The sequence below is a fragment of the Arachis ipaensis genome, chromosome B9 (assembly GCF_059453495.1).
Source record: "Arachis ipaensis isolate K30076 ecotype BB chromosome B9, ASM5945349v1, whole genome shotgun sequence".
Classification (NCBI taxonomy): Eukaryota; Viridiplantae; Streptophyta; class Magnoliopsida; order Fabales; family Fabaceae; genus Arachis; species Arachis ipaensis.
In genome coordinates, this window is record NC_142444.1 from 148,174,669 (window position 1) to 148,198,642 (window position 23,974).

Here is a 23,974-nt window from a genome sequence, read left to right on the forward strand (position 1 = left end):
GAACTATGAGCACATTTAATGCATCATGAAATATCTATACATGTAGCTAGATTTTTCCGCTAAAAAAAAAAATTGAATACTATCATAAAAATTTTAAAATTATTTTTATATAAAGATGTATTTTTTATTATTAAATGATGAATTGTAAAATTTGATTTGATATACTATAAAAATATTATCTTTTTTAAAATGTAACCAAACAAACAAAATATACTTCTAATACAAAATTTTTTATAAAATATTTTTAATATCTTCATTTAAACAGGTGTCTAAAAAAATATCTTGAGAACAATAATATATTATAAAATTATTCAAATTTTCTTTTGTTTAACAAATGTTCTAGTAATAATAATAGTTAGGAATACCTTACATATAATTAAATGGATGCAGCAGCCCCAGAACTACTATTGGAGTGAAATAGTGAATAAAGCCTACCAAACCCAACAGTATAATATAATAATAAGGCTATCCCATCTCAAGACAATTTGAGTCATTTAAATAAGAATTTGAATCCTCTTTTGAATTTTATTTTAGAAAATAAAATATCATCTCTCATAATTTATTTTATAGATAAAACAAAAAAAAATTATAAAATAAAAGTTATTCAAGAGTGAGAATTTATAATTTATCCTCTCAAATGAAAATTCAAAATTTAAAGAACCTAAATTCTTAAATAAACTAATTGTATGTCCATAAAAAAAATAAATAAATAAAAACTAAACTAGTTGACGACTTGACGTATCAAAGAGGGTTGGTTCAAAGGAACATTAGGAGGGAGGACCACCATTAAATGCTGCATCAGCAATTTTATTTATATATTTCCAAAATAAGAGTCCCTATCAAATTTGCAAGACAGCACATATCTGATATCTTAATATTCTTACATTCTCTTACATCAGGGTATATAAATAAAATTAGCAAGCTTCTATGATTTCCTTCTTTTTTAATTAAAAAGGCACTATATATCATATATGAGTATATGACTGAATTACCATTTTCTATAGTGTATCACGTCTAAGAAAATGACCAAAACTTTGACAATCACTAGAGACCACTTGTCCATTTAAATCCAACTGATACTCACGAAAATTGGAGTTCATTTTTCACAAATAAAGTACAGTAATTAAAACATTCAGGATAAAAAACTACACATAATGAAGCTAAAGAAACATTAACTCTCCTAAGAAAAGGTGAAGAGAAATGTTATGAACACATTTCTAGCATGAGACAAGATGAAGTATAAATAACACATCTTGGAAAAACAAGAAAAGGGTAGATAGCCAGCCAGATAATCTAGGAAATTCAACAGTTAAGGGATGCTTGAACATTGAATTTACCAAGCAAGAGAAAATCAAATAAGAATAATTGAGAATACATTCCTGTTGCAATTGTTTCTTACCTCGGTTTTCTTGCACCCCTTTAAACAAATGGTGTTTAATCTCAAGTAATTTACAGGTACAATGAACATCAGCTATCCAGAAAGATATCAAGATCCTATGAACTGCTTCCAAAGAACCGTGAGTGGCAATAACAAAAGATAAGCCAGCAGACACATAATGGTGATGATGCAGCACACTCTCCTTTAGAGTATGCTTCTTTACATGTATCTGCTGTCTAACAATTCCCAAAAGATCAAAACTATCTTAACTACCAACTCTAATTGCCATAAAATAAAATTGGATAGTGAGGACCTAAAATAACAACCATTAATTCTATCCTAACTTTACACCTAAACCAGAATGCTTCAGGTCAGACATCACTAATTTGCATATGTGCACAATGTTTACAAAAAGGGGTCTGAAAAGAATATTATATATTTCAATCAGATTTCACGTAGTGACCTGTTTTCCTCCGGTGCCGGCTAAAATCCGACACAAACCTGAAAGAAAGGCCGCACCCCTCGACCTTGCATTTATAGGGCTTCTCCCCGGTGTGCACCCGTATGTGCTCCGTCCTTGCCCATGCCCACTTGAATGACATGGTACAACCTTTCCATGGGCACTTGAGGGGCCTCTTGTCATCATGAACACGCTGATGAAGGAGAGCGTATTTGTGGGAGCTGAACTTCTTGCCACACCCTTTGTGAGGGCAAAGGTTACGCCTGTGCAACTGTAACTCACCCTTTGTCATGAAACTCATACTGCAACCATCAAGGTCACACCTGTGGGGCTTTTCAACATCGTCTTTTTTGTTCTTGTGTGCAGCTGGAACTTCAGAAGGTTTCCGATCCCTTCTAGCCTTCGGATTCTCCTTGTCATCTTGGTCGGCATCTCCCTCACTTTTCTCAGGGGCAATCTTCGTAGCTCTTGGCCTCAGACCTTCACACGGACTTCGAATAAAGTTGTTGCAGCTGAGTTGATTCTCTGTTATCTGGTCCAGTTCCGTCTTTCTTTTCTTCCGAGCATTTGATCTGGGAACCGGATTACTCAACTTACAGCTTTCCTGCTCTGTCAACATATCTTGTGACAATTTATCTTCACTTCCATTAATATCTTCCTTTAATGGTGTCTTGGGACTTGAGTTATCTTCCTCATTAATTCTATTATTTGGCTGGATTTTCAATTCATTTTCTTCTTGAGAACAAGTTTCTACTGCAACTTCAGAACATCCTAACTCCAAGATGGCTTCACTTCTAGTATTGCCTCTTGCAACATTACTAGAAACAGGTTCCTTGTAAATTGTATTATTCTCTTGGACCTTGCACTGCTTTGCAGACTCCGAAGCCAATTCAGTTAAGGCGTCGTCTATAGAGGCAAGTACAGGTTGATTTGCCAATGAGACACTAGATGAAGCAGCTTCTTCATTGTTGCTTTTGCAGGCAGATGGATTCTCTCGATGCAATCCTTCATCCAAATCCAAGCTATCACATTTACAATCAATGTCAACATTTCTCTCTGTCGAATTCACAAGTGATCTAGAATATTTATTGTCCTGACACCCAAGCTCCTCCTTGCCACTCGTTTCCAAAACACCAGTATCATGATGAATCTTAGATTGTTCATCTTTTTCTCCATCTATTGCTAAATCCTGCAGAGTGTGATTCTCAATCTCAGTTTCAACATTTTCATTCACGAAACGATGACCTGGAGAGGAATTAGAAGTTTGTGAAGTATCAGCATTCAAGCTAATGCTATTGGGAAATTCAGTACCCTGAATTTCATGATCCACTGGAGACACTGCAATGGAAGCAGATGCATTTGGCAAAGCACAATCACTTTTGAAATTATCAGCATCAAGCTCCCCTTTAGAACCACATTTATAATGATCCCCACTCGAATCAGCCGACACAATCTTGGACTTCTCTTGCAATTCATGGACAATGCTTGATCCAGAATAAGAATTTTTGTTGGACTTGAACTTCCTTCTTGAATATTGAATTAACTTCTTTTTGGCAATAGAATCATCTATTCTTCCCTCCAACTCATCATCTTCCCTTTTCTGAATGGCAATACTGGGTTTAGGTTTCATTGGAGCTAGATGATGTAATCTTTTGGAGCGAGCTCTTCGAGACTGCCAATTTATAGCTATAAATTGTGAACCAGGACCTTTATCAGAGAACAGCATGCCCAATGCCAGGGTCCAAATAGCTTGTTTAGATGGAGACGTATTTCTTGCATTAACACAATGGTGCAGATTAATTCCCAAGTTAGATGTCCAGTCTTCGCATTCATCATATTCCTCACCATCAATTGCCAGGTCAATGAGAGTCAAATTTTCTGGGGATGCAGTATCTAATGGAACATTGTTATAATCAAATGCAATGTGTGTCTCTTCTGCAACTGCCCTGGCATGTGCCTTTATCTTCTCATAGTCTACAATAAAGCAGTGTGTCAGAGTAAGAAAAATTATAAATGTAAAAGAAAACTTTGAATAGAGCTTGTCATTTTCTTCTGAATTTACAATAGAACTCTCATGTCTATTACTGATAAAAAATTAATGTTAAGTAAATTATAACAGAAGTATATAACTATATATTGATCAACAGCCTCACTTGAATAGATGGATTCCATATGTACTAAAGCCTATTTAGCTGAAAACTAAAGTTGAAGGGTGCAAAACTTAAATGCCATACACCTCAAGCAATTTATATTGATCTTACATAAGATTAAGAAAATGATATCGTGAACAGATTTATAATATGCGAACAAACCTGAATGGCATATTATAAGCACATTGGCTCCGCCTTTGCACTGCAACATCTCCACTATCTGAACTGCATGTTCCAGGCAGAAAATCCGAGGCCTCAAAAATTTATTAGCCATGTTCCAACAATTACTACAATCAAATGATTGATCTGGTAACTCCTTTGCAGCAGGAAGTTTAGAAACAGAGTCATTACCTGAAGAACAACATATAATATATAATGATGAATTCAACAATTAAAAAATGCTATCTACTCGGTAAAGCAAAGGGCTATCTCAAAAGTTAAGCATGCATCTTTGTCAAGTCTCTATATAAACTGTCATCATAGAAGCTTCCATAATAATAATATCATCTCATAAATATACAAAAGGAAATTCAACCACGGATTGCACTTAGTTACATGTAATGTATCATAAACTTTCACCCAAATAATATTATAATAAGGGTAGCTGCAATTCGAAGTGAATAAAATAGGAGAGATGATTGGGGGATACAATTAGAAAGAACGAACACAGTAGCTGAAGATAGTATATACCAAATACCATTTTAGTTAACGTAATTTTTTGTTTCATTGTGACACATAAGTAGCAATTGATATGTCGATTACAGCCACATTACAAATTGGACATTACTGAAAAATCGATAATCAGTATTCAGTGCAAGAAGGAAGGTAACAAGTTCAGAAAGTTGAAAGAGACCCACAACATTTCTCAGAAATATTAAAATCCCATTTGATGCCTGAAGTTGGTTAAGATTTTAACTTAGAGAATAACATTGTGATAACCCCATAAGTTACAACATTTTCTACAGCACAGACATGTTCAATTCACCTCGTAACACAAAACATGAACATATGACAGAATTTAAAACCAAATGATAGCACAAAGTGATATTACCAGAGACTGAGCTACGAGCAGTAGAGTTGAGAGTGCAATCTTGACCAGGAAGAGTTTCCATCCATTTCTCAGATGGTTGTACCACAGTCATAAATGGAAAACCAAGGATTCCACAGCCCACACAAGCCAATGCCCCTGAATCAGTTTGGAAGTGAGATGGAAGATCATCACAATCAAGATATAGACCATTCAGATTCTCCATATACAAACTCATCTCATCAATCAGACTATGACCAATCTTATCTCCCGAACTAGTATTTGGCATGTCCACCATGGCCGTTTCAGCAGCAGAAACTTCAGGTAATGAACAATCTTTGCTAGAACCTAGCAGTAAATCGGCATTCCATAAAACAGCTTGTTTAGTTGCTTCCTTTCCAAGAAGAATGGATAGAAGTTTGTTTTCCTGCAGCATATCTTCTATGAAAGCCTTTTTTACTAAAAACTCTCTTTCTTCCTTCTGACGGTCTCTTAGACGAGAACTACGCACACCAGGTAATAATGTTCTTGGTACTCTATCAAATCAAACAGATTGTCATATAGAACAGAAACATAATTAGGTACTGCTTTGGTATTCTTAAATAAAGAAAAAATCTGTTGCAATAATGCCTCTGAATATTGGAAGTTTGGAACTATATTTGATATGAAAAAATCCAAATGTGAACAGACCTTAGGACAAAAAAGAATTTTCACACCAAGAACATATGACCCATATAAGTATATTATATTCTTAACATAAAGTATCTAGTGAAATACTCCCTTATACCAATGTTTAGCATCAGGTAGTAAATCCCCAAATCGCTATTTTGAATGACATACTACTTCCATAATAATAGCATGAGTTATATAATAATTTTGCTTGTAAGAAGATTCAGACACTAGGTTGAAAAAACATCTTTTCTACTTTCCCTACTAGTACATCCATATCATTAAAGGATAACTGATGAAGGAACAGAATGAAAATCATGAACCATAAAAATAATAGACTATTACCACTTTTTAAATTGGTTAGACAAAGAAAATGAAAGGAACATAGGAAATCATATTTGGAATGATGATAAACCTTTGAGTAGTAGTATCTACTTATAAAGCAGTTGTGAAGGTTTAGCTCACCTAGAAATAAAAGACATGGTCAGCAAGTAAAGCAGTTGCTGATGTGAGAGCATTGGAAGATAATTCATAGCAGCTCTACGCACAGCAGCTTCCTTAGCTACTGTAAGCCACTGTGGAGTTCCAAAGTTAGCAGCCTCCCCACAGTTAAAACCTATATTGCACCATATAGTACACAGAAAAGCGTTAGTTGAAGATGGAAAATAGAGATAGCATTCATGAGACAGCATAAGTCAGATCCAAATGATTTGGTAAAATGATTTCTCATGAAAAATTGAAGGTCAAGGAAAGGGGAAAAAGAATAAGCAAAGACAGATCCAACTCAAAATTGTTATGAAAAACTGAACAGGCAACCTACAGGAAATACACATGTGGTCATAACTCATGCCCAAACCACATTTCACAATGATTTGATAGGCATTTTGTTATCATAAGTTGTCTATCAGATTATTCCATTTCACTGACAGTATATAATGATCATGTGATACACATAATCCATCACCTTTAATTAATTTTTTAAACACTTCCATTTAACTGTACTCTTTGATATGCAGCCAATTTCTTTAATTACCAAAGTCAAGCAGCACCATATAGCCCACATTGCATTATAGAAAAGTGGATATGATTATTTCACCATTTAAAGGAAAAAAGGTATGACTTGCATTTCATGAAGATATATAAACTTCAAAGCAATTACCATGGCTGAATCCGACATGGTAAGCCCTTGGAAATGTCACAACAAATTCACCAGGATTCTGTATTAACCTAAAGAAAGAAAGCATAAATGTAAGTAGAAATCCCATGATGACTCGATTGAGAATAGTATAGACAACAGAAAAACTAGCAACAGCCTCTAATACAACTATAAATTACAAACAATAATAATTTCTGATAATATCATTTGACATATGATTCATTCATGACATAAAAGCATTTCAAATATGCCAAGCAACTGACCTGCAACAAGGAATCCCAGATGCAACAACTACCTCAGGTGATATAAGAGTTGTTTTCTCACCTAAAAGTTTCAAAGCAGCTGAGAAGAAAAGAAACTGAACTTGGGTTACAAAAGCACTGCACAAGCTAAAGAGAAAAATAAATGAGATAAAAAGAATTTAAATATTTTTTTCCATTTAAGCATAACTTTTTAATTTGAGAATTTTTAGGAATTAAATATGCAGTTCAATATGAAATTTCTTCTGCCTTAAAAATGAAAATGCAATCAAGTTTGACATATGAGACTCTTGACACTAGGATTGATACTTTGACACTTCTGCATGTCAAAGTAAAGGCCTATATATATATATATATATATATATATATATAGTTACATTCTGAGTCCTGAGTGTACTTTACCATACAAACTTATATATAAAACCTTAGCCCACCAGATGGGTTTAAGTTGCTCATGTTTGGAAATGTAAGAAATTGACACCAATAAGAACTTTAGTGAACAAATCTAACTATTTAATTTTAATACATCTAAAATCATTGGTCCCAATCTTTTCTGTAAACAAATGATAGTGAAAAACTAACATACCTAAATGATCAACACTACTACCATATGCCTTAGAGCGAATGACCTCCTCAAAAGCAAAGGCATATTCTCCAGGAACAGCATACCAAGTCTTTGCAGAGCCAGTGTGAAGGAAATTCAAGCTGTGAAGCTCATGATCCTCCACATGCCAAGCAAACCAACTGAACAGCATACCAATGTATACCATAGGTGAAGTAACACCAGGAATATCATCGGGCATGAAACGTGTTAGCGAGCCAGATGAGCGTGCAATAACTTGCAAGTTCCATGGACTGTTTGAAAGCTTCCAACCAGCAGTGCCTTCCATATCATCATCAGCAGCATCTGAACCCTTTTCCCTAGAAGATTGTGAAAATTCGTTTGATGCAAGTGTCACAGTACTAGCTGTTTGGGACTGTACACATTGTTCTGCATGAGTTTTGGCAGAAGCACCCTTATTCTCATCAATTTGGGTATCTCCTATGCCATCCATTTCAGTTTGTTTAGAATCAGTGCTATGTGGCCTACTCTTATAATAAGTCCTTTTTCTTCGTCTTCTATGACTATAAAGAAATTGACCCTGTGATTCCCCAAAAGCAGACCCAGGCACATCATTGGCATATTCAATATATATAGGCTTCTCTGATGTTGCCTTCCAAAACATAGCCTCTATAACCAGTGGAGAAACTTCCTTCACCGTAGCCAGCACACTTTTAGCAAAGGACTTCGATTTCGACTCAAACTGATCAAGTGTATAGACTTCCCCACTCTGCCAAACTTGTTTTTGACCACCTGGCAGTGGATTCTGAACATTCCCTTTGCTGATTTTCTTCACATTCTGCCCTAGTTCTTGCTGCCTTGTAGTAAAGACAGCCCTCAACAGCCTATCACTACTACTAACATCCCTAGAATCCGTTCTCGAAGAATTACAACAACCTAAAGAATTGCTCTCTGGACCCAATTCAGAGGCCTTCAAGAGGGACTTATTCAAATTAGAAAAAACGTATTTTTTTGAAGGCTTGGGCAATGGTGGTATAATCTTACATATCCCATAGTTGCTAGCTTCCTTCTCAATCTTTGAAATATAAGCAATCGGGTCGGCGAATTCGGTATCAGTAGGTCGAAATTCAGGTGCCAGTGGCAACCCTTTGAGCCAATTGGGGATTTCAACATTACCCATTGCATTTAAAAAAAGAGGGATTGTTTGAACAGAAACAAAAATAATTAATGATTTTAAGATACAATTCCTACTCAATAACCTGAAACACTAGCCTCCATTGAGGTTTTCAAAAACCCTAATTTGTGTAGGGTTTGGTAAGATTATTGCATACCTTTGAAGAAATTGAGTGAGCTAAGCGAATTAGCGAAATGCAGAGTGGGAAGGAGTGAGTTGCAGGAAGGTATAACTGAAATGCACTGTGCATGATTGGCCTCCAAAGTCCAAAGGGCACCACACAGAAGAATTGTTTGGAGAGAGAAAAAGATTTATGAGAGAGAAAGAGATAGAGAAAGGTGTACTTTTGTGTGCACGAAGGAGGCGAGTGACATTTTCCCTCCGCTCACGTTAGTCACCTTCTAGTCACTAATCTAATGTGCGCCACATTACTTGGGAACTTTTTCCAATAAATTATCTTCTTTTTATTGGAGTACAAAATTTCGAAATATTATCTATACTTTTTAATTCAGATGCATTTTCTTTTTCGAGGGAATCTTGGATGTAAACTTCGCAAATTATCCTTTTTTTTTATGACATCATATTTGGTGTTTTATTAGAAAAGGGTGTGTTTTGAAATTTTAAGATTTACGACATGTATAAACATTTTTATAATTAAATCTAATTAAATGGTATAAATTCACCAAAAAAATACATGTATCATTGCTTTTTTTTTTATTTGGGTAAAATATATTTTTTTTCTTAAAATTTGTCAAAAATTTTAAAATATTTTTAAATTTTATTTTGTTTTAATTTTGTCTCCAAAATTTTTTATTTGTATCAAATATACTTTCGATAACTAAATTTTCAAAAAATTTAAGACTAATCTAATAATAATGTATGAAAATTATGTTTGATTTGTTTGTGTTGAGGGTTCTTCTTATGAAATTGTTATTGAACTAGTCTTAAACTTTTTGAAAAATTAGCCGTCAGAAGCATTATTAGTAGAACCAGACCGGACCGATCGGTTCAACCGAAAAACCAGTGAATCGAATTTTATACCGGTTCGATATTTCGACCGTACAAGGAATCAAACCGGTGTGAACCGATACGAACCGGTCAAATTCTGTAAAATCGGTCCGACCAAACCGTTTGGGAGTGAAAATTTTTTAAAATGTTTTAAGTGGGGTTCAAACCCCTGCCCTCAAGGAAACTAAAAGACTCCACAACCACCAAGCTAGCATGTTTTCTATTAAAATTTATGCAAATTATAATACATATAGATATCTTTTATTAAATAGTTTACTTTTATTAATTTATTTTAATTTTAATTATAAACTCACTCATTTTTAAATTAATTATATTTTTATTTAACAATATTTATAAACTCACTTATTTTTTTATAATTATATAATATCTACTAATATTATTTTTTTAATAAATATTTGTAGTATATAATAGTATAATAGATATAAACTAATTAATAAATTATTAAAATTTAAAAATAATAGTTATTTTAATATAAAAACAAAATAAAAATATTTGTGATAGAGTTAAAATAACAAAATATTTATTATTTATGTTTCATATTGTTTTAAAATAAATTGATATTTTTAAAATGTTAGTAAAAATATGTATTTTAAATTTTAATTTTAAACTTTTGACTATTTTTTATTTTTTATTTACATAGGACCGGGTCAAACGGTTCAACCAGTAACCCACCGGTTGAACCAGTGACCCAGTGACCCAGTAGCCTGACCGGTTCGATCACCGGTTCGGTTCTGACAACTATGGTCAGGAGTGTATTTGATGCAAATCGAAAACTTATGAGACAAAATTAAAACAAAATAAAACTTAAAAATATTTTTAAAACGTTTACCAAATTTCAAAGATAAAAAGTAAACTTTATCCTTTTTATTATTACTACAAAAATTTTTGTTGAAGAGTACAAATATATTAAAATATAGCACACGAATTTTTATATGTAACACAAATTTTTTTGTATTTACCACAAATTTATCAATATAGTATAAAAATTTATGCATATACTACAATTTTTACATATAGCACATAAATTTTTTCTGCGAATGTATTTTGTTGGCTGGGTGAGTCAATATTATAGGTATGTGATCTTTCAAAAAACTATGTATTTCGTATCAAAATTTTTCTGTTATGCACCAAAATTTTTCTATGCTGTTGTGCGTATTTTGTTGGTTAGATGTCAATATTTTGGATATATAAACCTTCAAATATTTTTGTACTATGTACCAAAATTTTTATGTTGTACATCAAAATTTATGTATATCGTGTACCAAAATTTTTGTGTTGTGTGTATTTTGTTAGTTTGGTATTAGTGCTCTTGAGTCAATAATTTTACTAAACATATATAGAAAAAGATAAAAAAGATGACCACGATAATGATGATGATAATGAATAAGGATGAGGAAAGAAAAAAAATAAAAAAAAAATTGACAATGATAATAACGACGACATTGTTGAAGAAATTGAAGAAGAAGCGCGAAGAAAAAAACAAAAACAAAAAATGCGTGTACAACAAGGAACCTTGATTTAAAAAAGATTTAGTCACCTAATTTTATTATTTTAAGAAATGAGTGGTACAATATACTAGCAAATTTTAAATTTAAATTAAAAAAACAAAAATCTCAACTGGTGAATTTTTATTTTAATTTTTAAATAAAATTAAAAATTTTAACAAGTGATTTTTAATTTTAATTACATAAGAAAAACAAAAATTTTACCTAATAATTTTAATTTTATAATTTGCCTCTCATGTTCCATAAAATCTCAAAAATCCAATAATTTTAATTTTACAAAAAAAATTTCATATATAAACAATTTTGTCCTACTTCAAAAAAATATAGTTAAAATGGTAGTTTTCAGAGGTAATTACAGCAATTTAAACCGTCATTATATCCAAAAACGGCATTTTTAAGAAACGCCATAATTCAGAGCGTCATTTTGATTATTGCAGCATTTTTTTATTGCTTATAATAGCAATTTGAACCGTCATTGTTACTCGATAAAATGGCGGTTTTCTGATTGTTTAAAATGACGGTTTTAAACTACCATATTTTCAGGATATAATGGTGTTTTCTTTGTTTAAAATGACCGTTTTTTACCGTCATTTTTACCTGAATAAAACCTCAATTTATGCCTTTAAAATTGCAGTTTTTAACCACCATCTTTACCTGACTAAAATGGCAGCTTATGCCTTTAAAACAACGGTTTTTAATTGACGTTTTTACCTAAATAAAATGCCTGTTTTATGATGCATAGACATTGATTACTGTCAGATTTAGTGTCTGAACACAAAATTCTAGGGTAACTAATTCGAAAAACCAATTCTAGCTTGTATCTAACGCAAAAATCGCCGCTAAATCTGACGGTAATAGCCGCCATTAAATCCAACAGTATTCAGCATGTTTCTTATAGTGGAAGAAGACGTGTGTGTGGTTTGGAACCTTTAATTCCATTGAAGAGACAACGGCAGTGGAGGGTGAAAACGGTAGTGACGGAGAGGAGGATGAAAGAGAGAAGGGAGATGCCATACACGCGCATCGTAGTGTTTCAACTAAGGGTTATGAATTGTCAGTTTTTTCTTTTTATGTATAGGTGATTACGGTGGTTCAAAACCGCCATAATTACCAAAACTGCTATCAAATACAAATTAATTACAGCAACAAAAAAATACTATAATATAAATATCATTTTAAACCATTTTTTGTAGTGTCTATAAACTTGACGTATTTAGTATTTACCTTTCATGATATATTTTTGTGTAATTTTAAATTTAAATGAGCAAGCTCTATTTAAGAAAAAGGTTATTGTCATGTTTTTTTATAGCAATTATTACCACACCTAGGTCATACTAATTAATATTAAACAATATTAAGTAAAAAATATTAAACATTAACTCATAAAATTTTGTATTTCTGTAGAATTCAAATAGCTGTTATCAAGTATTTTGTGTGTGTCTTAACTGTTATCAAGTATGATATAACAAAAGTCATTTCCCAAAAAAAAAAAAAACAACAACAACAACAATATATTTGTTAAATAATATTAATTCATATTTTATATTATAACTTTATAAAAAAAATAATTCATTAAAAATTGTCAAATGATAATGTTATTGTAACACTAAAACATATAAGATAACATAATAATGATGACAAAGAAAAACATGACATGTTTTTTTAAAAAATAAATAATTATATGCAAATATTTACGACGAGTACAATTATTTTTTAAGAGATCAATACAAAGTATATAAGTTAAGTACGATTTTGGTCCTTATGGTTTAGGCTGGAAATTTTATTCGCTCCCAATTTTTTTTTTTTTTGCATACAAAATCGTTCCTAAAGTTTAACTTAGTTTTAAAATCGTCATTTTTACCTAAATATTAAAATTCTGGGTCAAATTAGCCCTAATAAAAAAATATAAAATTAAAAGAAGAAGAAGAAGAAGAAGAAGAAGAAGAAGAAGAAGAAGAAGCTAGCGAGGGAGAAGAGAAGCAGTCACTGGAAAAAAGAGAGAGATGTCCACGCCACTCCTCGCCGCTCGTCATTTGCCACGCACCACTCCTCGCTGCTTGCCGCTGCTCCTCCCCACTCGCTGCTGCTCCTCCCGTACTCGCCGCTGCTCCACGCTACTCGTCTCTGCTCGTCGCTACTCGCCATTGCTCGTCGCCGTTCGCCATTCACATCCTTGTCGTTTTGTAGTTTCACCTCTGCTCTTCGTCACTCGCCACTTGCCACCCACCTCTGCTTTTCCTTGTTGCACTTTTGCTTTATTTCACTTCTGAATTAGGATTCCAATTTTATTTTATTTTTAATTTTATTAATTCTTTGATATTTTAAATACAAATTTGTTAATTCTTTGGTATTGATTTTTGCTTATTGTTGTTGTTGATGTTGTGAAATGCAAATTTTCTTCATTTCTGTTTGTTGATTTGTTAATTTGGTTGTTCTTTGAAATGCAAATTTTGTTTTAAAACTTCCATTGTTGTCGCTGTTTCCTTGTTTGTGGGTTTTGTTTTAAAACTTCCATTGTTGGAGAGTAGTTCTAATGGAGATGGCCACTGAATTGGTTGCTGGAGATGTTAAAGAACTTGAGGCTGTCCAGTTGAGAGATTGAAGGAGAAACAAAGCCATAGAGATTGGAATCTGTTAAGTCGACGGTAACGACTCTCTCCCGATGGCATTAAATTATGGTCCATGAACAAACGGTGGCCAAATTGAAAGTGTTTCCGTTGTCGAGAGCTGCGTTTAGGAATTGAAATCCTTATTTGAGAAAAACAAGTTCATAAAAATCACTGAGCAGTGATGAAGAAGCAGACCAAGAGAGGAAATGAGAAAATTGTGATAGGTGGGGTAAGGGTATAATTATTCAAGGACGATTTTAAAATTAAATTGAACCTTAGGGATGATTTTATATGCAAAAAAAAAGTTGGAGACAAATAAAATTTTTAGCCTAAACTATAGGAGCAAAATCGTACTTAACATTTTATTACACTTCGTCAATCACAGATTAATTTGAAAATGTTTGAACAAGCGGGAGAATAAATGGGAGTTAATAGTGAACAGATAATTAGAAGAAAATGAATAATTACTAAAAGAGTAAAACCCCTCCCCGGTCCCTAACCATTTACGAAATTGACCTGGCGCCCCCTCACGATTGGAAATTAACAACGCGGCCCTTAACCATTCTCTCCGTGTGACCAAAAGGACCTTGTGGTCAGTTTACAGGTAAAAAATAACCGGAAGATCCTACCTGTACCGGTAGCTGTTATACGTGGACTGAGTGTTGTTGATAGGATAGAATCCATCTACACAGTTGATGAGCGGATATTTTATACGCTTTTTGGAGTTAATTTCATATAGTTTTTAGTATGTTTTAGCTAGTTTTTAGTTTATTTTCATTAGTTTTTAGGAAAAATTCATATTTCTGGACTTTACTATGAGTTGTGTGTTTTTCTGTAATTTCAGGTATTTTTCTGGCTGAAATTGAAGGAGCTGAGCAAAAATCTGATTCAGGCTGAAAAAGGACTGCTGATGCTGTTGGATTCTGACCTCCCTGCACTCAAAGTGGATTTTCTGGAGCTACAGAACTCGAAATGGCGTGCTTCCAATTGCGTTGCAAAGTAGACATCCAGGGCTTTCCAGCAATATATAATAGTCCATACTTTGCTCAAGGATAGATGACATAAACTGGCGTTTAACGCCAGTTTTCTGCCCAATTTTGGCGTCTAGCGCCAGAAAATGATTAAAAGTTGGAGTTCAACGCCAGAAATGGATCCAAACCTGGCGTTGAATGCCCAAAATGGCCTTATGCACATGAATTACTTAAATCTCAGCCCCAGCACACACCAAGTGGACCCCAGAAGTGGATCTCTATACCATCTGCTATAGTTTACTCATTTTCTGTAAACCTAGGCTACTAGTTTAGTATTTAAACAACTTTTAGAGACTTATTTTGTATCTCATGACATTTTAGATCTAAACTTTGTACTCTTTGACGGCATGAGTCTCTAAACTCTATTGTTGGGGGTGAGGAGCTCTGCTGTGTCTCAATGAATTAATGCAAGTATTTCTGTTTTCCATTCAAACGCGCTTGTTCCTATCTAAGATGTTCATTCGCCCTTAACTGTGATGGAGGTGATGATCTGTGACACTCATCACCTTCTTCAAACCATGAACGTGTGCCTGACAACCACCTCCGTTCTATATACGATTGAATGAGTATCTCTTAGATTCCTTAACCAGAATCTCCGTGGTATAAGTTAGAACTGATGGCGGCATTCTTGAGAATCCGGAAAGTCTAAACCTTGTCTGTGGTATTCCGAGTAGGATTCAATGATCGAATGACTGTGACGAGCTTCAAACTCGCAAGTGCTGGGCGTTAGTGACAGACGCAAAAGGACGAAGAATCCTATTCCAGTATGATCGAGAACCGACAGATGATTAGCCGTGCTGTGACAGAGCATGTGAGCATATTCTTCACTGAGAGGATCGAATGTAGCCATTGACGACGGTGAACCCCTACATACAGCTTGCCATAGGAGGACGTGCGTGCGTGAACAAGAAGACAGAGGAAAGCAGAGATTCAGAAGACAAAGCATCTCCAAAACTCCAACATATTCTCCATTACTGCATAACAAGTAACCTTTAATCCATGCTCTCTTGTTTATTCGCAATTCAACTGACAAACATAATTGACTTCCTGACTAAGATTTACAAGATAACCATAGATTGCTTCAAACCAACAATCTCCGTGGGATTCGACCCTTACTCACGTGAGGTATTACTTGGACGACCCAGTGCACTTGCTGGTCAGTGGTACGAGTTGTGAAAAGTGTGATTCACAATTTGTGCACCAAGTTTTTGGCGCCGTTGCCGGGGATTGTTCGTGTTTGGACAACTAACGGTTTATTTTGTTGCTTAGATTAGGAAAAATTTCTCTTTTTGTTTAGAGTCTCGTATTATTGTCGTGCTAAAACCTTAGAATCCTTATTTTCTTGTTAAAATCTTTTTCAAAAATAATTTTTCTATTAAATCCTGTGCCAAATTTTAAGTTTGGTGTTTTCTTGTTGATTTCTCTGTGTTTTTCGAAAATTTTAGTTTGGTTTTCTAAAAATTTTAAGTTTGGTGTTCGTCCTTCTGTTCTTGTGTTCTTGTGAATCTTCAAAGTGTTCTTGAGTTTTCCTTGTGTCTTGATCTTAAAATTTTTAAGTTTGGTGTTCCTTAGTGTTTTTCCCTTAAAAATTTTCGAAAACAAGGAGCATCAGATCTAAAAATTTTAAATCTTGTGCTATCTTATTGTTTTCTCTCTCCTCTTTAGATTCAAAAATATCTTTTCTCTCTGTTTTAAAAGCAAATTTTTGAAATCCTATTTTTAAAATTCAGATTTTTATTTCAAAATTTAAAACCTTTTTTTAAAAAAAATCATCATATCCCTTTCAAAACTTCCTAACCACTTTCTCTCTCTCCTCAGTTTTTCGAAATTCTCCACTCATTTTTTATTTATTTTATTTTAATTTATTTCATTTTTGAAATAAATAAATAAATAAATAAATAAAAATATTTTCTCCATTCTACATCATCTCCCTTTCTCCATCATGGACATAAGCGGAAATGAACAGTCCAGGAGGACTCTGGGGTCATATTCTAACCCCTCTACTGCTTCATATGGGAGTAGCATCTGCATACCCTCCATTGGAGTCAGTAGCTTTGAGTTGAATCCTCAGCTCATTATCATGGTGCAGCAAAGTTGCCAGTATTCCAGTCTTCCACAGGAAGAACCTACAGAGTTTCTGGCACAGTTTCTGCAGATTGCTGACACAGTACATGATAAAGAAATAGATCAGGATGTCTACAGACTATTACTATTTCCATTTGCTGTAAAAGATCAAGCTAAGAGGTGGTTGAATAACCAACCTAAGGCCAGCATAAGGACATGGAAATAGCTGACAGAAAAATTCCTGAATCAATACTTTCCCCCAAAACGGATGACACAGCTAAGGCTGGACATCCAAGGCTTTAAACAAGGAGATAATGAATCTCTTTATGATGCTTGGGAGAGATACAGAGAGATGCTACGAAAATGCCCCTCTGAAATGTTTTCAGAGTGGGTTCAGTTAGACATCTTCTATTATGGGCTTGCAGAAGGAGCTCAGATGTCTCTTGATTACTTAGCTGGTGAATCTATCCACATGAGAAAGACAATTGAAGAAGTCCAAGAGCTCATTGATACAGTTGCCAGGAATCAGCATCTGTACCTAAGCAGTGACCCTTCCATGAAAGAAGAGGTCAAAACAGCAACTGCTGAACTCAGTCCTGTAAAACAAGCTGCTGAATTCAATCAGCAATTGGACTTTCTAACAAAGTAGTTAGCCGAATTCAAAGATAGACTACAAGAGACAAGGATGGCTAATATACATATGGACGAACAGTTTAAGCAAACAAAGCAGTAGCTGTCAAGGCAAATAGCAGAAGAATGCCAAGCAGTTTAACTAAGAAGTGGGAAAACATTAAATACCCCACCTCAAGGCAGCAAAAAGCTAAGAAATGAGAAAACCACCCAAAATTCACCTGAGGACAGTAAGAGCCCAGGGAAAAGTAATTCTGGAACTAAAACGCCAGAAAATTGGTGGAAGGCTGGCGCTGAACGCCCAGACCATGCTCAGGACTGGCGTTCAACGCCAGAAATGGGCAAGGATCTGGCGTTGAACGCCCAAAATGGGCAAGATCTGGCGCTGAACGCCCAAAATGGGCACAATTCTGGCATTCAAACACCAGGAGCAGACAAGGAGCTGGCGTCCAGTTTCACTCCAGCTTCTAACTCTGGCACTCAATTGCCAGTGAGGGATCAGACACACACAAATGCTGATAACAACCCCTCTAAAAAGGTTTCTTCAACCACTTCTGTAGGCAATAAACCTACAGCAACTAAGGTTGAAGAATATAAAGCCAAGATACCTTATCCTCAAAAACTCCGGAAAGAGGAGTAGGATAAGCAATTTGCTCGCTTCGCAGATTACCTCAGGACTCTTGAAATAAAGATTCCATTTGCAGAAGCACTTGAGCAAATACCTTCTTATGCCAAGTTCATGAAAGAGATCTTGAGTCATAAAAAGGATTGGAGAGAAACAGAAAGAGTTCTCCTCACTGAAGAATGCAGTGCAGTCATTCTGAAAAGCTTTCCTGAGAAGCTCAAAGACCCTGGGAGTTTTCTGATACCATGCATATTAGAAGGTCAATGCACCAAGACAGCCTTATGCGATCTTGGGGCAAGCATCAACCTAATACCTGCATCCACTATCAGAAAGTTTGGCTTAACTGAAGAAGTTAAACCAACCAGGATATGTCTCCAACTTGCTGATGGCTCCACTAAATACCCATCAGGTGTGATTGAAGACATGATTGTCAGAGTTAGGCCATTCGCCTTTCCCACTGATTTTGTTGTGTTGGAAATGGAGGAGCACAAGAGTGCTACTCTCATTCTAGGAAGACCCTTCCTAGCAACTGGACGATCCCTCATTGACGTCCAACAGGGGGAAATAACCCTGAGAGTCAATGATGATGAGTTTAAGTTGAACGCTGTCAAAGCCATGCAGCATCCAGACACATCAAAAGACTGCATGAAAGTTGATCTTATTGACTCTTTGGTAGAAGAAATCAACATGGCTGAGAGTCTTGAATCAGAGTTAGAGAACATCTTTAAAGATGTTCAGCCTGATTTAGAGGATTCAGAGGACATGAAAGAGCCTCTGAAATTTCTTCTGAAAGAGGAAAAACCTCCTAAACCCGAGCTCAAGCCATTACCACCATCCTTGAAATATGTGTTTCTGGGAGAAGGTGACACTTTTCCAGTGATCATAAGCTCTGCTTTAAATTCACAGGAAGAGGAGGCACTTATTCAAGTGCTAAGGACACACAAGACAACTCTTGGGTGGTCCATAGGTGACCTTAAGGGCATAAGCCCAGCTAGATGCATGCACAAAATCTTATTGGAGGATAATGCCAAACCAGTGGTTCAACCACAGAGGCGGCTAAATCCAGCCATGAAAGAAGTTGTGCAGAAAGAGGTCATCAAACTACTAGAGGCTGGGATCATTTATCCTATTTCTGATAGCCCCTGGGTGAGCCCTGTCCAAGTCGTCCCAAAAAAGGGAGGCATGACAGTGATTCATAATGAAAAAAATGAACTGGTTCCTACAAGAACAGTTACAGGGTGGCGCATGTGTATTGACTACAGAAGGCTCAATACAGCCACCAGAAAGGATCATTTTTCTTTACCATTCATAGACCAGATGCTAGAAAGACTAGCAGGTCATGATTATTACTGCTTTTTGGACGGCTACTCAGGCTATAACCAGATTGCAGTAGATCCTCAGGATCAAGAGAAAACAGCATTCACATGTCCATCTGGAGTGTTTGCTTATAGAAGGATGCCATTTGGGCTATGTAATGCGCCTGCAACCTTCCAGAGATGCATGCTCTCTATTTTCTCTGATATGGTGGAAAAATTTCTGGAAGTCTTCATGGATGACTTCTCAGTATATGGAGACTCATTCAGCTCCTGTCTTGATCACCTGAAACTTGTTCTGAAAAGATGCCAAGAAACCAACCTAGTTTTAAATTAGGAAAAATGTCACTTCATGGTGACTGAAGGGATTGTTCTTGGGCATAAAATTTCAAACAAGGGAATAGAGGTGGATCAAGCAAAAATAGAGGTAATTGAAAAATTACCACCACCTGCCAATGTTAAGGCAATCAGAAGCTTTTTGGGGCACGCAGGATTCTATAGGAGGTTTATAAAGGATTTTTCAAAAATCGCAAAACCTCTAAGCAATCTGCTAGCTGCGGACACGCCATTTGTGTTTGACACAGAGTGCCTGCAGGCGTTCGAAACGCTGAAAGCTAAGCTGGTCACAGCACCAGTCATTTTTGCACCAGACTGGACGTTACCATTTGAGCTAATGTGTGATGCCAGTGATCACGCCATTGGTGCAGTATTGGGACAGAGGCATGACAAGCTTCTGCATGTCATTTATTATGCTAGTCGCGTTTTAAATGATGCTCAGAAAAATTACACAACCACAGAAAAAGAATTACTTGCAGTGGTTTACGCCATTGACAAGTTCAGATCATACTTAGTAGGATCAAAAGTGATTGTGTATACTGATCATGCTGCTCTTAAATATCTACTCACAAAGCAGGATTCAAAACCCAGGCTCATCAGATGGGTGTTGCTTCTGCAAGAGTTTGATATAGAAATAAGAGACAGAAAAGGGACAGAGAACCAAGTAGCTGATCATCTGTCCCGGATAGAGCCAGTAGAAGGGACGCCCCTCCCCTCTCTTGAGATCTCTGAGACTTTTCCGGATGAGCATTTATTTGCCATTCAGAAAACACCATAGTTTGCCGATATTGCAAACTATAAAGCTGTAAGGTTCATACCCAAGGAGTACAACAGGATACAAAAGAAGAAATTAATTACTGATGCAAAGTACTACTTGTGGGATGAACCTTATCTCTTTAAGAGATGTGCAGACGGAATAATCCGTAGGTGTGTGCCTAGAGAAGAAGCACAGAGGATCCTGTGGCATTGCCATGGATCTCAATATGGAGGCCATTTCGGAGGTGAGCGAACAACCACCAAGGTCCTCCAATGTGGCTTCTATTGGCCCACACTCTATAAAGATTCCCGAGAGTTTGTACGTAACTGTGACAGTTGCCAAAGAGCTGGTAATCTGCCTCATGGTTACGCCATGCCTCAACAAGGAATCTTGGAAATTGAGTTGTTTGACATATGGGGAATTGACTTCATGGGACCTTTCCCACCATCATACTCAAACACTTATATTCTGGTGGCAGTTGACTATGTATCAAAATGGGTTGAAGCCATTGCCACACCCACCAATGATACTAAGACAGTGCTGAAGTTCCTCCAGAAACATATCTTTAGCAGGTTTGGTGTCCCTAGAGTACTAATCAGTGATGGGGGCACTCACTTCTACAATAAACAGCTTTGCTCTGCCATGGTTCGGTATGGAATTTGCCACAAGGTAGCTACTCCATATCATCCACAAACTAATGGGCAAGCTGAAGTCTCTAACAGAGAATTAAAGAGAATCCTAGAACGGACAGTAAATACCCGTAGAAAGGATTGGGCACGGAGCTTGGATGATGCTCTGTGGGCTTACAGAACAGCATTCAAGACCCCTATAGGGACCTCTCCATACCAACTCGTGTATGGTAAGGCATGTCACCTGCCCGTGGAACTGGAACATAAAGCCTACTGGGCAACCAGATTCCTAAACTTTGATGTCAAATTAGCAGGAGAAAAATGATTGCTCCAGCTAAATGAGCTAGAGGAATTCAGATTCACAGCTTTCGAAAATGCCAAGCTTTATAAAGAGAAATAAAAAAAGTGGCATGACAGAAAGCTGTCATCTAGAATCTTTGAACCAGGACAGAAGATTCTGTTGTTTAACTCTAGACTCAGGCTATTCCCTGGGAAACTGAAATCCCGGTGGAAGGGACCATACGTGATTACAAGTGTATCACCATATGGTTATGTGGAGCTTCAAGATATTGATTCTGATAAGAAGTTCATTGTCAATGGACAGAGAATTAAGCACTATCTTGAAGGCAACATTGAGCAAGAGTGCTCAAGGCTGAAGCTAGATTAAAAGCTCAGCAAGGTCCAGCTAAAGACAATAAAGAAGCGCTTGCTGGGAGGCAACCCAGCCATGGGGCAATAATCCTCTAAGCATTTTGCCCTATTTTTATTTTTATTTGTTTATATAAAGTTCACTGACACTAAGGTGAAGAATCATTTAAGTCCACAGAGTTACAGAAGGACTCGGCACATAAAACAGAGAAAAAGAGCTCACTGGCAAGAAAACGCCAGTAAAAGTGTATTTTGGGCGTTCAACGCCCAAAATGGGCATCCACTGGGCGTTGAACGCCAGTAATAGTAGCAATTTGGGCGTTCAACGCCAGAAATGGGCACCCACTGGGCGTTAAACGCCAGTAATGGCAGCAGCTGGGCGTTGAACGCTCAGGAGAGCAGCATTTGGGCGCTGAACGCCCAAAACAGGCAGTGTTTGGGCGTTCAAACGCCAGGATGGCAGGGAGGAGACAAAACTCATTTTTATTCAAATTTTTTCATTCTAAATCTTGATTTTCATACTTCAATACATGATTTCTTGCATAAACATGTTAAGAACCTTGATTTCTAAATTCCATAATTTCTAAAAACCCTACCCTAAAAATATCAACTGTATTTTAATCCATAAGCACCAGACCTCTTTGCAAATTCAATCCAACTCTTTTCAATACTTTTTTTACAAATATATCTTTTCAACTCATCAATATCTTTTTCAAAACCTCCACTTTATCTTTTTCAAAAATTAAATCTATCTTAAAAATCTTTCATATCCTCTCAATTTTAAACTATATCTTCTCTTATCATATCTTCTATCTTATCTTTTCCAATTAAATCTTTTTATCATATCTTTATCTCTTTTTTTCGAAAACCCACCCCCCCTATAAATTTGAGTTCGGCCTCCCTCCTCTCCCATCAACAATTGCACCTAGCTCTCCTTCTATCCCTCTCCTTTCTTTTCTTTTGCTTGAGGACAAGCAAACCTCTAAGTTTGGTGTGTTTATCCGCGATCACTAAGATCATGGCCCCCAAAGGAAAATAACCCACTCCAAGAGGCAAGAAAGAGAGCATTCCAAAACCACTTTGGAATCAAGGGAAGTTCTTATCTAAAGAACATTCGGACCATTATAACAAAATAATGGGTCTGAGATCAGTGATCCCGAAAGTTAGATTCGATCTGAAAGAAGATGAATATCCGGAGATCCAGGAGCAAATTTGAATCAGGAACGGGGAAGTCCTAGCTAATCCTGAAACGAAGGTGGGAAGGAATATGATCCAGGAGTTCTATGCTAATATGTGGCAGACTGACAAGCAAAAACTATCTGGAACTGCCTTCTATGAATATCGGACCATGGTCAGAGGAAAGATTGTTCATACCACCCCTGACAAGATCAGAGAGATCTTAAAGCTACCTCAGCTGAAAGATGATCCAGATTCCTTCAACAGGAGAATGATGAGAACAGACAAGGGTCTGGATAAGATTCTAGAGGACATATGTATCCCTGGAGCCAGGTGGACCACCAACACAAAGGGTGTCCCAAATCAACTCAAGAGAGAAGATCTCAAACCAGTCGCCAGAGGATGGCTGGACTTCATTGGGCATTCTCTGTTGCCTACTAGCAACCGTTCTGAAGTCACAATTAAAAGAGCAGTGATGATCCATTGCATCATGATGGGAAAGGAAGTGGAAGTTCATCAGCTGATCTCAGCTGAACTCTACAAAATTGCTAACAAAAATTCTAAGGAGGCCAGGTTGGCTTATCCAAGGGTGATATCGCTGCTCTGCAAGGATGCTGGAGTAAGGATGGGAATAACTGAGTACATCTCAGTTGAGAAACCAATCACCAAGGCATCAATGGAAAAACAACAAGCGCAGGAGGATCCCACCAAGAAGAAAACGCAGGAATTCCTCCCAGAAATCCCTCAATCTGAATATTGGGATTATCTTGAGACGTCTATCACCAA

At 36.1% G+C, this 23,974-nt stretch overlaps 1 protein-coding gene across 1 annotated transcript; it reads right to left on the reverse strand.

Annotated features, from left to right (window-relative positions):
- Window positions 1–1,317: 1,317 nt before the first annotated feature.
- Window positions 1,318–9,220, reverse strand: ELF6 (Zinc finger (C2H2 type) family protein / transcription factor jumonji (jmj) family protein). The gene is made up of 7 exons (XM_088499686.1): window positions 7,687–9,220; window positions 7,104–7,182; window positions 6,844–6,911; window positions 6,150–6,300; window positions 5,040–5,551; window positions 4,151–4,339; window positions 1,318–3,812 (listed from the first exon to the last, which is right to left on the reverse strand). Exons 1-7 carry the CDS (start codon window positions 8,840–8,842, stop codon window positions 1,819–1,821), a joined length of 4,149 nt encoding a protein of 1,382 aa, XP_088355812.1. The 5' UTR covers window positions 8,843–9,220; the 3' UTR covers window positions 1,318–1,818.
- Between the last annotated feature and the right edge of the window lie 14,754 nt (window positions 9,221–23,974).